The sequence below is a fragment of the Cicer arietinum genome, chromosome 4, assembly GCF_000331145.2.
Source record: "Cicer arietinum cultivar CDC Frontier isolate Library 1 chromosome 4, Cicar.CDCFrontier_v2.0, whole genome shotgun sequence".
NCBI lineage: Eukaryota > Viridiplantae > Streptophyta > Magnoliopsida > Fabales > Fabaceae > Cicer > Cicer arietinum.
This window is the reverse complement of record NC_021163.2, coordinates 1,149,084-1,163,433: the sequence shown is the minus strand read 5'-3', so window position 1 is coordinate 1,163,433 and position 14,350 is coordinate 1,149,084. Positions and strand designations below refer to the sequence as shown.

The 14,350-nt window shown below is 26.7% G+C and overlaps 2 protein-coding genes and 1 long non-coding RNA gene across 3 annotated transcripts in view; 1 reads left to right on the top strand and 2 right to left on the bottom strand.

Annotated features, from left to right (window-relative positions):
* Positions 1 to 8,504, bottom strand: part of LOC113786204 (uncharacterized) — a 16,918-nt gene extending 8,414 nt beyond the window's left edge. Inside the window, exons 1-3 of the long non-coding RNA XR_012162651.1 lie at positions 8,365 to 8,504; positions 8,205 to 8,279; positions 2,894 to 2,973 (exon numbers count right to left, since the gene is read on the bottom strand). This is a non-coding gene — a long non-coding RNA (uncharacterized lncRNA). The remainder of the gene's footprint in view (positions 1 to 2,893; positions 2,974 to 8,204; positions 8,280 to 8,364) is intronic.
* LOC101504146 (ethylene-response factor C3-like) lies at positions 1,868 to 2,554 on the top strand. Its single transcript, XM_073367147.1, has one exon. It carries the CDS (start codon positions 1,931 to 1,933, stop codon positions 2,552 to 2,554), a length of 624 nt encoding a protein of 207 aa, XP_073223248.1. The 5' UTR covers positions 1,868 to 1,930.
* A 4,680-nt stretch (positions 8,505 to 13,184) lies between the features above and the next one.
* Positions 13,185 to 13,967, bottom strand: LOC101502737 (ethylene-responsive transcription factor ERF098-like). Its single transcript, XM_004495048.4, has one exon. The coding sequence runs from the start codon at positions 13,830 to 13,832 to the stop codon at positions 13,413 to 13,415; it is 420 nt and encodes a 139-aa protein (XP_004495105.1). The 5' UTR covers positions 13,833 to 13,967; the 3' UTR covers positions 13,185 to 13,412.
* Positions 13,968 to 14,350: the final 383 nt, after the last annotated feature.

Sequence of the window (14,350 nt, the reverse complement as noted above, 5' to 3'; positions counted from 1 at the left end):
TGCTGTTCTTGACACAAGAAATTCAAATTTCAAAAGAACATATTTGTGTGGCAAAATTTATGCAAGTCATATATATACATGACCTGTCTTGAATGATAATGAAAACACAAGTTTGCACGAACGTAGACATACAAAAATGAGTCAAATAAGTAGTAATATGATCATTATTTATTGAATTAAGTTAACTTTCAAGATTTGTTTAATATTAACCAATAAAAATTGGTCATATAACTAAATTTGTAGGTGATGTCTACGATGTAATATTTCTTTCATTTGTAAATTTTTTATATTGCCAATTTTCATTAGCTGGTGATCAAATTACATACAAAATCCTAAAAAAACTTAAAAATTAGTAATATGATAACGAATTTTTTAGTTTTATTTTTTATAGTAGATAACGAATTGTTAGTTGTTACTTAGACAACCTAGTACTTGTCATAATAAAAAATTACTTCTCCGGTCTCATTGAAGAAGAAGAAGACAACATCAATACTAATTAATTAATTTATTAATATCACTTTTTAATTTTTTTTATAAATATACTTTTCTATGAGATATTAATATTTATTAATATTTTAAAAACAAATATTAAATTAAAATAAATAATTATTTAAATAATAAATACATCTTAAAAGTTATAATAGTTTTTATAATAATTTTTGTATTTATAATTAAGACAGAAAATAGTATTTTATTGTACAACATATATGAGACACACAAACAGAGTGCTGTCGGGGGCATGTGATTTGTTAATTTGGATCTAACTACATTCTTGTTTGGTCAACTTAATTAGCTCAAGATTCAGGTAATATGCTATATATTTTTTGATAATTAATAGTATTGGTCATATGCTATTATACTACCTACAGCCAAGATAATAATTGCCTTAGACTTTAAAAAAATTTATTTGATAAAAAGAGTCTAATATTGTACTAATTTTTAAAACTTAAATTAAGAAGAAAAAAAATTTTGATAAGTGAAAATTTTATTAATCAATCTAGATTCAGCATTATTGTATGTTTACTTTACTCACTTTTTACGAAGGAGTTGCTAATTAAAAATCCAGACAAAAGAATTTATTTAAAATTAATACTATCTCAACAAATATAAAATTGACTGACTTATTAGTAATTAAAAGAAAATATTATACGACTTATTTTTAAATGTCTGAGAAATAAATTTTGGACATTTTTTATAATTTTATTGAAATACTGTAATGAATTTGAAAAAAGTTTCATCTAAAATTTCATTTTACATTTTGATATGTTAGGCCAAAAAGAAAATGAGAAGCCACCTTCATGTGACACGAGAATTTCAATCTTGTACGAGAAAAGCTAAAAGGTTGAGTAACCAATTAAATTGCTCCTTATGAAAATTATCAATGGAAAATGATCAGTTAATAATATTATAGAACAAACAATTAGACGACTTAATTAGATATCTTACCCAAAAACCATTGACAACAACACCTTATTTTATAAGCTTCACAGTTAGATCTAGATTCTCTTTACTGAATAATTTTTTATTTTAATATATAAGTACTAGATTCTCTTAACTAATAAATTATTATTATAATTTTAAATTTTACTGATAAAATGTTAATATTATTAGATTAAATATTATATTAAAGATTTAAATACAAAATATCACTTATATGAGTTTATGATATTATTTGTAAGTAGTTAATAAATCATAAGATTTTTATTATTTTTTATTGAACATCATATGTTCATCGAATTTGTTTTTTTTTTTTTTAAATAAATAAATAGAGTATTGTTATACTATATTTTGCCCTGCTTAGGTAGATTAGAATAATCCAAATCCATAATAATTCATGAATAATAAAGTATAGTGTGGTTTGACCATGTGAAGCAAATATAATAAAAGCCAAAAGGGATAGAAAGAAAAGCAGCAACAAACAGAAAGCACCATGAATGATATGGAATTAATGCTGCAAGAACCTTATGAAATTTCATTCGAATCATTAGGTATTAATGATCCTATTCAAGATTATCTTTCTTTCAACATGGTTGATTTCTCATCTAGTTCACAAACACCAACACAAATTGAACCAAAACAAGCTAAAGAGATTATTAACAAGGAAAAAACATATATAGGTGTAAGGAAAAGAGCTTGGGGGAAATTTGCTGCAGAAATAAGAGATACAACAAGAGGAGGAAAAAGGGTTTGGCTTGGAACATTTGATACTGAAGAGGAAGCTGCTTTAGCTTATGATCAAGCTGCATTTTCCATGAGAGGTAATAATGCTCTTCTCAATTTTCATGTCAAAAGGGTTAAACAATCTTTGAAAGATATTCAATATGATTGCTCTAATATTAATCATTCTTCTTCTTCACCTGCACTTGCACTCAAGGAGAGATATTATAACCGAAGAAAATTAATTTCATCATCAAAATCTAAAAAGGGTAAAGCAGGAATATTACAACAATCTAAGGGTTCATCAACAAGTAGTGTTTTGGTGTTAGAGGATTTGGGAGTTGAATATCTTGACCAACTTCTATCCATATATGATCATCAAACTACAAGTTTATGAGATGATTTCATCTGATCAGTAGTAAGAGTTTGACTTAAAAGTCTCAAAGACGAAACTCATTGATAAAAATTGACCTTATAGTCTCGAGGTACAAAGTTCAAACTCGTTCAAGAGAGTTGTCACCTTTTGGGTTACTTTAATTAATAAACTTGTTTGTAATTTTCTTTCGGTGTTTTTTAATTAGTTTTTTTCTTTGGTTGTTTTTAGCACTTTTTACAATATGAATTAAGCTAGGGCATGCATAGTACTTTATGTTTCTTTCAAGTTCTAGCTGCACTGTTTTCCTCTTTGATTCACTAAAAATAAAATGTTTTTAATGATTTCTCAATTTATTCATACCTAAGATTAGTATTTGAGAATAATTGATGATGATGTGTATGAAATTGATCCATTGATTGCAACAAATATTGTCCTTCATCCTGCAGAGAGGCTCAGATAACAATTTTACAATCTTTCAACATTATTTTCAAACAAATAATCACAGGAAATGATAAAAGAGATAGATATATTTATACAAATATAATTAGTTTACATGATTTTCTATCATATATATGCATAATAGTATATATTGGCAGGAATTTCTCACATATAATGTATGGTCTATAATTCTTGAATCAAGAATATTGATGATTATTTGATCAAAATGCAATATATATAATTAGTATGTGCTTCTCATGTTAAATGTAAGACTAATTTGTAAACCTAACTCAATTTTTTGTATATATCTAATATGCTGTATGATAAAAATACACATCATAAATATACAATTAAGGAACTACCAGATTGTATATATTTACTATGAGTGACACACTAACACTCCCCTTGGTTGTATTTATAAGCCAAAAAGGTTTAGTTAGTTCAGTTACTCCTAGCAACATCTCTGAGTTGCTTTCCTCCCTATTGGATTTGGATTACCTATTATACTTTTTATTTCTTATTTTCTAAAAAGTTTCTTTTGTTTTGATTAGAAAAATAATTAAGGAACCAGATTATAAAGATGTTTTGAAACCATATGTTTAAATTGCGGTTGCACTAGTTTATGTTGCAACCCTTTATATTGTGGGTAAATGTGGCTGATACTGTTGCAATTGCAGTTGCAATATCGTTGTGTAGATTTCAAAATAAATTTGTAATATTACTGTTGTAATTACAATTTAAAATCATGATTGAAACCAATTGAATGCATAGTTAGAAAGTATAGTGGTTTTCGTTTGCTTTACCTAGTTTCTTAGCCTTAGTTTTTTGTGTTTTCTTGCTCTTTTTTATTTATTATTATTATAGTTCTTGCTCTTGATTTTATTGAACCAGAGTATTCATGAATACACTAATTTTCTATACATTTTTTGCTAGCTCTTTGTTAATACAAAGAAAAACAAGACATTCAATTATTAGGGTTTTTTGATGTTGATTTGACATTCAGTGCTCTAGACTATATATTTAGGTTTAAAATAATTCAGTCTCTCTAATTGATACATATATAAACTTGATAAAGTATAGCATTAATGGAGCATTTTAAGCATTGTCTTGTTAGTGGTTCTTGAGTATGGTGAAGGAGCTGAGGGCTATATATATATATATATATATATATTGGCTTGTAAGTGTGGTAGTTTGATGTTTTATATATTGATGTTTCTGACTTCAATGCTTTTGTTGTGTGTTTTATTTTTTGTGTGTTTATTCTTTCTATTTTAAATATAAAGAAAAACATGAGAAAGAATTTTGATGTATTTAATTTAAAATTTAAACTACATATATTAATATTTTTTTTAATTTTTTTGTTTTGTTTATATTTTGGGAGAAAGAAAGTATATATAGTTTGTACTCTTTTATAATATACTTTTCTTCTCAAAATGTAAACAAAATTTGATTACAGTAAGTGAATATATTTAATACAAATTTTGGATTAATACATCAATTCTTATTTATATTTTAGGACGATGTTCCAGACCACATAACAAGAAAAGCATTGAATGTCTATATACAAGTTCAAAAGAATTATAAAAGTGATATAATGGGGAATCAATTTTTGTTGTATAAAACAAATAAAATTTTATTCAACGAAGTATAAGAGGTGATGTAACTCTTGAAAAGAAACTACAAGAAGAAACAATATGATCTGTTAATATACTTATTGTGTCAAATATACTAATACATAAGAAAAAGGCATCAAAGTCTAAAAAGATAGAGGAAGACTTGAATTTCTATTTCTAATATTACTTGAAGAAACAATGCATGAATGAAAATGATTTCTCATTGTAATTTACTACCATCTAGCTAGCTCCAATAAAAACATGAAAGTGTGAATTGGTTCAAAAAATATATATGTCCCTATTACCATATATTTCTTTCCTTTTCATCCTATCCTATCTTATGAATTACAAGAGAAAACCCAGAATTAATGTATTGACAAGTATCTTGTAACAAGTATGAACACACTTCTACTTATAATTTAGCATATTTAACATTTAGAATGGCTAAATATATATGTTATATCAAAGAGGGGATGTTCCTTGGAACAACAAGATATTGTGTGCATATTTCTAGCTAGCTAATTAATTCATAAATGCATGCGTCTAATGAATTTATTAATCAAAAGCTAATCTAAACATATAATTCAATAGGTATATATATTCCATCATAAAAGTATATCATGTTTGTGTGTGTGTGTGTGTGTTTTTTTTTATAAACAAAATATTATTAATAATAAGATAGTACAACAAAATATAAATTTTCTTTCTTGCTAAACAAAATTATTTGCCAGCATTTTTATTATAATCAAAACTACAAATAAGGCACAAACAACGAATCTGTTTTTCACTAAAAAAAAATGAATCTTTTCAAATTGAAACTCTTATTATAATTAAAACTATATATAAGGAACAAACAATGAATATGTTCAAATTGAAAAATATAGAAACTGCACTTCAAATATAAATTGCAAAATAAAAAGTATAAAATAAACCATCAAGAATAAAAAGCATAAGATAAAAGAAAGAAATTAAGCAAAGATGTGAAGTATGCGAACCATATCATCAAATTACAAAGAAATTAATTTATAGAAAATGCCATTAAAAGAATAGTAAAATACCAAAAATATCTGTTGCACAAATTCCATGATGCATTTTTACCAAAAACAAAAATTCCATGTTTCATCTCACCACCCATCAATAATACACACAACTGTTATTTTTTTTATTCCAAAAATATGTCTAAGAGCTAATAAATGAAAATTTCATCAAATTAAAATTAGTTCAAATGAAATCACATAAATACCTCTCTTATAATGCCTTGGTCCTCCACGAATATTGATGTTTGAATGAAAGAGGATTAATGACTGAAAATGTGTATAATTCATAGCAAGCATATTAAGGGACACAAAAGGGGCTTCATATTTGAATGAAACTAAAGATAGGTTAAATAGTGGCCAGGGCCGGCTTGTGTCCAATCCCCAAATATAGTACATATTTTTTTTGTCTTTTCTTAATAATAAATAAATGGGAAATACTCCAAAGCTCAACGACTAAAATGCTGTAAAATACTCTTTCATCAAAGTACTCATTCTCGAAAATTGTCAAACTAATTAAATCATTGTTCATACGAAAAAGTATTTGACATAGAATTAAAAGAAAAATTATGTATCAGTACTATCAATATTTTAACTAATTTTTTTTTTAATTTGTTAACGTGAAAATTATTATAATATTTAATTGAATTAAGAATTTTTGTATATTTATTTATTCAATTTTAATTTTATTAATTAAGTAATTGTTTCTATAATTAAAATTTTAATGTTAATTAAAATCATAAAAAATAAATATCATTTTAAAATAAATTCGAAAGATAAAACATACAAAATTTAATGGTATTAAAATTAAAATATAGTCAAATTCCTCCGTAGATAATATATCATTTAATTTAATTTGATAATATTAAAATATGTTAATCTTTTAATGTATCATAAAAATTCCCGTTAATTAATACTCCTAAAAAAATAACATGGCAAACATATCTATAAATGTAAAAGAAATTTTCGTTCGTAAATATATTTTCAAATTAAAATATAGTTTTTTTACGTCCGAAAATATATTTCTGAACTCGTGTAATTATTTAGAAACATAGGATGGATAAAGTTGGGCTCTATCTTTGTTCCACTTGTTGGGCCTCTACAGTTATTATAAGTTCTCAGACAATTTTTAAAAATCTCTATCACATACCCAAAAGTCATACTCAATCCTCGTATTTTATTTAATTACCTATTTTATCTTTTTTTTTATATATAAAAATAATAATAATCTATTTAATTTCAGTTTTGAAAATTTTAAATATAGCGTTAAAATATTTATTTTGGGACTTGATTGAAATCTTCTACTTAGTAGTTTGATTTTTCTTGATTATTCCCTTTGTTAATGCATTCTTACTCAAAATGTATATGGGATAAATTATTTTGAAAAGTCGATATGATTTCTGTTTACCTAGTGTTTGGCATAAAACTTATTAAAGATAATTTTTTTCCCCAAAATGCATATGAGAGTATAAGACTTCAACTTGTAGAAATGTCTAACACGGTTTAATCAGAACTAGTTATATAAGTTATGGAAAAAAAAACTATAGTTTCATCGGCTAAATGCATCCTTTGTCTCGTGGAGTCCGAAAAACGCAAGAAATCAAGTCAAATATTATGGAATTATAAAAGAATTTGACACAATATCTCTACCAAAAATCTTAATGTAATTGATACATGAGTAGACCACTTGTTGAGGAGTTCAGCGAGCGCTAGAGCAATAACGAACCTAATGTTTCAGAACTACGAAAGACTTTGACACCATATCTTTTGGGTTGTGATGTAGTGTGAAAGTCTTTTGTGGTCATGGAGCATTTGGCTCATTGTTGCTCCCACGCCCTTGTACTCTCTAACAAGTAGTATCAGAGCAATGGTTCAACTTGGTGGGGAACGGGAGTAAGATCTTAGCATGGATCAAGTATAGTGATGAGGTGACTCACATTGAGGCGGAAGATTGTTGGAATACAATTGTGAGTGATTAATCCTTCGTCGACTAGGAATGGGAAAATGATGGATATACAAAATAGACTATCCATATATACATTGTATTGAGGTTTTAGGTTAAGATATGATGTTAAAGTATTTTGTCGTCTTAAAACATTTGGCACGTTGTTGCTTTCGTGCTCCATAAACTCTCCGACGCTTTAATTGTTTAAGTTATTTGTTTTTAACAAGTTAATCCCTTAAAGGTTATTCAAGTAACAAGTTATTTTTTTAAGTCTATATTTCTAGCAAGTTAATATTTAAGTTTATAAACATTTACATGGTTAACTTTTTAAACACATTTCATAACAAAAAAAAAAGGCTTATGTGCAATCTCAACCATCAACTACAAACATATATTTTATTGTGTTTAAAGATTTTGAAAAATCTATACCATCAACAAAGTCAAAGATACCAACATAACTGATAAAATAATATATTTACATACGTTTATTTTGAATTCTTTAGTGATTAATTATGTGATCGGTTTGGATGATTTTTTTTAATGTTATATTTTGGACCCTTAAACAATACACAAATATATATTTAACGGATTAATTTATTAAAAACAAATAACTTAAAGACTTTGGCCTAATTAACACTTACATATATGTATATACCGTTGCTCTAGAAGCCATCATGCTTCAGGTTCTGCAATTCCTTGCGTTCTTGACACAAAGCCTGCAAAATATGAATGAATTAATTAATACTAGTAAAGAAGAAGATAGAAGCTATGAATTTTTTGCAATGTGAGATTAATACATACCCCTTTTACTCTTATATCGCCCAAGTAATTTTGCCCCTGTTGCCAAAATCTTATTTCAAACTCAAAAAGTGGGAACATATTTAGAAGGAAAAAATTGAAATTGTTCTCAAATATTTTATATCACTCAATTGATAAATTAGTTGGTAGTCAAAATCAGACATGATTAATTTATATATATATAGTTGAATGATAATTTAAAATCAAGTGGAAGGGTGCATGTATACATTCATGAATTTGAACATTGAAAATGATGAGAGGCTGCGCTGCGCCTCTGTTTACAAAATACTCGCGTGGTTAAATGTATTTAAGCTTGAAATTAAAGTTAATCCCTGCTTGCACAAATCAATTTGCTTTTATTTATAATTTCATCTTCTACAAAAAGACAAATAGAAAAGAAAGCCTCATTGAGATTTCAGACTATAGACTATAGGCTATAATACCCTCTCCACAGGCATTGACAATAGGCTATAACTAGTACTTTTCCAACTCTTGAAAAACTAGTTAGTTATCATTTAATGTTTTTAGTTATTATTTCACTTTTAGTCTTCTATTTTATTAAATCTTCAATTTTAATATTTTTATTTTATATTTTATATTTTGATATTTTATTTTTAAATTTATTAAATTTTAATTATCATTTTATTTTAATTTTTTATTTTAGAAGAGATGATAAATAGTATCATGATTAACTCACACAACTACGATGTCCAATGTTCAAATAAAAAATATGATATTTGATTTAATAATATCAATATTCGTCAATTGAATTAAGACTTAACTACGATTTGAATTATAATTTAGTGATATAAAATTTAAATTAAATAATATTATTTTAATATATATTTGAAATAAAAAAAATTCTCTTTTAAAAAATTTAATTATAATATTAAATTTATTGATAATTTAAATTGTTTTACTAATTTATAATTAAATAGAGAGAATTAATTTATAACTTAACTTTTATTATAGTATTTGTTATTGATTATAGAAAAAATATATAAACATAATTAAAAATAAGTTATTTAGAAATAATTAATACATTTTAAACAAAAATAGACACACACAAAAAGTTATATATTTAAGAACAAAGAACCATTTTCAATAAATACGAAAATAGATACCAGTACTTCATTTCATTGTCGTTGGTATAAATATTACATATTGGGCGGTCATTAATTTCCAGGTACTAGTAAGTGTCCAGAATTTTAGGATTTAATTTGTTGTATATTGATTGACCCACACAAAATGCATATGGGAATTACAACATAACGAATAATAAATCTCGAATAAATTAATTAATTAATGTATGATCTGTATCCCATTCTTTGATATTCATGTATCTAAATTTCTAATGATCTGTATTAATCCATTAAACTATGTATGATGCGTTAATTCAAAATGCTTAAGCGGGTGGGGAAGTAGGATTAGCTGGTAATTTTAACTGGTACCTAAACAAGTAGTGCATTATTTAATTTTAACTACAAGTTGATGCATTTCACGGCTCAAAAATATTTAAATGCTCACGTGTACATTCCTTCGATTAATTTTATTAAATTAAGATATATAGTGACAAGATTTATGAGTAAAATCGAAAGCACGACCAATTTCACTAGATCCTCTTTCAGTTATAACAAACGACAAAATCGAAAAAGTATGTGACACTAACGCAATACTCAGTACCTGGTTGGTTTATTTGGTCTTTTGCTCTACTTTGGACACGTTCATTGTATTAGCAATTCAATTAGCACCTGGCCACCAGCAGCAACGTGCGTTAAACAACTTTAATTAATAATTTAATAACGAGTTGAATATGTAAATATAAAGCAAAGTCCCTGTTTGAACTGAAAAGTTTAAGTTATATTAATTATTAATCAATATTGTTAAATGAGTTTTAAAATCTCACACACAAAAGAATGAAATGACGCAAACACACTCTTCTTAAAAAGACTTGAGAACTTTGATAGTGAAAGTCCATGTTTGCAATTTTTATAGGGTTTTGTTAATCATAGTGTGGGTTAAAGGTTGCAGCGTTATTTTAGTGTCGATTTGGCTGACGTTAGAGAGTGTAGCAAAACAAAAAACCAATGCAAATAATTAGGTCCAAGCCTTTTAGAGTCAACGACGACACCAATGCTAAATCGACACTAACGTCGACTTCTTGGTTGTTAGCAAGAATTTTTTACTGACGCTAAAACAATTTAGCCAGTAGTGTTAAGTTCAAAGATTGAAGTTGACGAGCGTCCATCCATAAAAGTATTGTTGATCAGACTAACATATGTGCCACAATAACCTATTGGCGAGGTTCCAAAAAGAGAGAAAAAAAAATTAATTGAATAGTATATATTCAGAAAAAAAGAAAAAAAAAAGTCTTAAACAAGAAAAAGATTAGATTGTAAAATGATCTCCCTATAAGAGTTGTCTTCTTGTTCTAAATCGATCAAGATCTTATTGTATATATCCTCTTTAGTGAGAGTTATGACTTGGTTCTATAGAGAATTTATTCATTGCATATCCTCCTAACGGAGTTTAGAATTCTATATAGACTTTATGTCAAACATACATAAACTCAAACTTGTAATTCGGTCCAATAATGAAAATAACAACTTTTGTGGTTGCCTAGAGAGGCATAAGAATACTCAACTCAAAAGGTATGTGAAGTTGAATCTTGAGGAATATTCAACTAAAGAGGTGCATGAAATTGGATCTTGAGGAATCTAGAAGAGTTTCTTTTGGTAGCCAAAAGAGGATGAAATAATAATTGTTTCGTAAAGAGTCATCATAATACTCAATGCAAAAGGTGAGTGAAACTGGATCTTGAGGAATCTAGAAGAGTTGTTTATGGTAGCCTGAAGAGGCTTAGAGAACACTTATTATTGGAGTGCATAAAGAATATTTGTGTTCCTTGGCATGACAAGTGAAGTCGGATTGTTGAGAAGACCATTTTGGTGTTCATTCCTAGAGAGGCTTAGAAAATACTTAACTTATGAGCCAAGTGACGTTGAATCTTGAGGAAATCCCAAGTTTGTACTTTTGTTGGTTTGGAGGCCTTGCAATACTCATTTCCTTGTGAGGTAAGAAAATAAACCTCATTTCATATAAAGGTAAGAAAATAATATTTGGTGCTTAGAAAGAATGAACAGATGGTCCAATGAACTAGTTCTCTGGACACACATAAACAAAAGTTGTGCAACTTGAAAATAAAGGATTCAATTACACGAGTAAGTCTTTATTAGACGATATGTCATTATTAGATTATTCGATTAGAGGAATTCATGATTTAACTTGAAAATCGTTGTCTGCAAACTTACCGAACATCAAATTGTTCTTTTATGGGTGTTCTAGTCATCAAAACTTATTATGGGTCATTGTTCTTCAAACCAACTGATTCTAACACAGATAACCTTGTTTATTTCATTTAGATTTAAATATGTTTAATTCTCAATAAATATATTATTTTTTATTTTAGTCCCAACAAATAAATCACCTCATTTAAACAGTGATATACTTGCAAAGATTAAAAATATATTTAAATCTTTTATTTGTCATGTACTTTTGATGGTCTTGTCAAGAGTAATATTTTGCTTACATCTTAACTACCCTAAGAGCATCTCAAATGAGAGGTGTTATATCTACTTTTCCTTATTAAGGACTACTCTTTATTAGCCATCTAAAAGGAAACCGACAAAATATAGGTAACTGTTAAGAAAGAGTAATTATAAAGTATTATCTCTCCATCTTCTTTTTTTTTTTTTCGGATCACATTTAATAAATTGTATTAAAATAAATTAGTGTTATTAAAATATAATAGTAAAGAGTTATTGATGGGACCTATTTTTTAAATTCTATTTAGGTGTTAAGTTAGAGGAATTAGATGCTTATTAGATATTAATATTGTGTAACTGAATGATTTATTTAAAGACTCAAATAAGAATACCACCATTCTGCTTCGTGGAAGCTCTTATATCATATTTAGAGAAAAATTAGTGTCTTGAAGCTCGTGAAAATTTAGATAAAAAAGTGATTTTTTTTATATACTACCTCTGTAGTGAATATTAATCAATAGCTATCAAATTTTATTAAAGTAATTTTTTATATTTTAAACGATATAATATGATAATATTAAATTATTAATACTTATAAAGTTGCAATAAAAATTTTTAAAATTTCAAATTTCAACTTATAAAATTATTTATTTTTATAATTTAATTAATATTATATAAACAATTAAAACATCGACTCTACACCACGAGATTATATCTCACTTTATTTAAGGGTTTTAGAGTGATATCTTGTTGTAATTATTTGCTTGAGCTTGTGATCAATCGTCAATCATACCCTTTAAAAAAAATAATGAATAAGGTTTGGAGGTGTGATATTCCCTTAAAAGTCCAAGTGATGTTGTGGAGGTTCTACAAAGGAAGGCTCTCAACAAGGGATGAGTTATGGAAACGGGGCGTGTTAGATTCAACCCATGATTTGGTTGGCATGAATGATGCAAACATGCTTATTTCTCTTGTCCTTTTTCCTATAAGGTGGTTGGGAGTTGTAGAGGTAAACCACATCGAAGCTGCTAGAATTTAGTGGGGAGTTGTTGAAAGGCAAACGATTTAAGCAAGTTAGAAGGTGCATACTTGTTATCCTCTATAATGTTAGATTTAGTTCTTTTTTTATTTTTATAAAAAAAAAAACCATGTTAGGAGTACCTATTATATTCTATTTAATGAACTTTTTCTTTCAAAAAAAGAAGTTATAATACGTAAAGAAAATACAAAAACTATTAAATTTTAAAATAAAATATTAATTTAATGAATTAATGAAAATAACAAATCAAAATTGTAAGTCGCATAAATATATTTAAAAAAACACGTAAAAATAATCCATCTATTTTATTATCTAACACTAAATTCTTATAACAATTATAAATGTCCAATATCCCAATCTCATTAATAAGAATAAGAATGAGTTACATAACCAAACAAAATCATTTAATGAAACAAATAAAATTATTACAACACATTTCATACTCTTCAACAGTAGCTAGCTCTCATTTACTGACTATTGGTGCTTCCATCTTGAAGGAGTTCTTGAAGCAACTTATCATCCAAAAATTCAAAATCAAAATTGTCATCAACAAAGTATGAATTAGAGGAAGTGGAATTAGGATTAGGATTAGTAGAAGGAGGAGAAGGAGAAGGAGGCAGAGTAATAGGCATAGGTAATGAATTAGAATTCGAATTAGAAGCTTGATACTCATTGGGGAAATTAAGAATAGCTCTATGACCACGAAAATGAAAAGCAGCAACATCATAAGCACGTGCAGCTTCCTCGGCAGTATCAAATGTTCCAAGCCATATTCTTGTCCCTTTTCTTGTTGGGTCACGAATCTCTGCTGCAAATTTACCCCATGGTCTTCTACGAATTCCTCTATACCGAACCTGTTCTACATTTCCATTACTATTTCCTTCCATTTTCTTTTTCTTTTTAGAAACACAAAAACTATACGAAGTTGATAATGATAATAATATATAATAAGGTCTCTATTTGATTTATTATGAAGGTTGGTTATGGTTAGTAGGTAGCTCTAGTGAAGAAATAGTCGAAGTAGGGGAAATTATTATATAGTATAAGAAATATTTATGTGTGCGATTCTGGTAGGACTTTTGACCACTGGGTCATATGTGACGGTTTGAATTTCAAATTGGATAAGTTCTTCTAACAAAGGTGAAATCATTAAATGTTATATTCATCATTGCTCTCTCGGTCTCTGGTATTTGCTCCGCAATTTATTTTTCAATTTATTTTTTTTCAAAATTTTACTTTTTTAAAAAAGTTTAAATATTATTAATAATATTTTTTCTTTTGTATCTTTAAAATTTTAAATATATATAAATAAATTTTATTTGTATTTAATAAATAAATAAAATAAAATAAATATAAATTTATTATTTTTTAATATTAAAAAATTACCAAAGTTTAGAGATAGATG

Bases quoted from the DNA above. Each gene is read 5' to 3' on its own strand.
- LOC101502737 (XM_004495048.4), bottom strand. From the start codon at position 13,832: ATGGAAGGAAATAGTAATGGAAATGTAGAACAGGTTCGGTATAGAGGA.
- LOC101504146 (XM_073367147.1), top strand. From the start codon at position 1,931: ATGAATGATATGGAATTAATGCTGCAAGAACCTTATGAAATTTCATTC.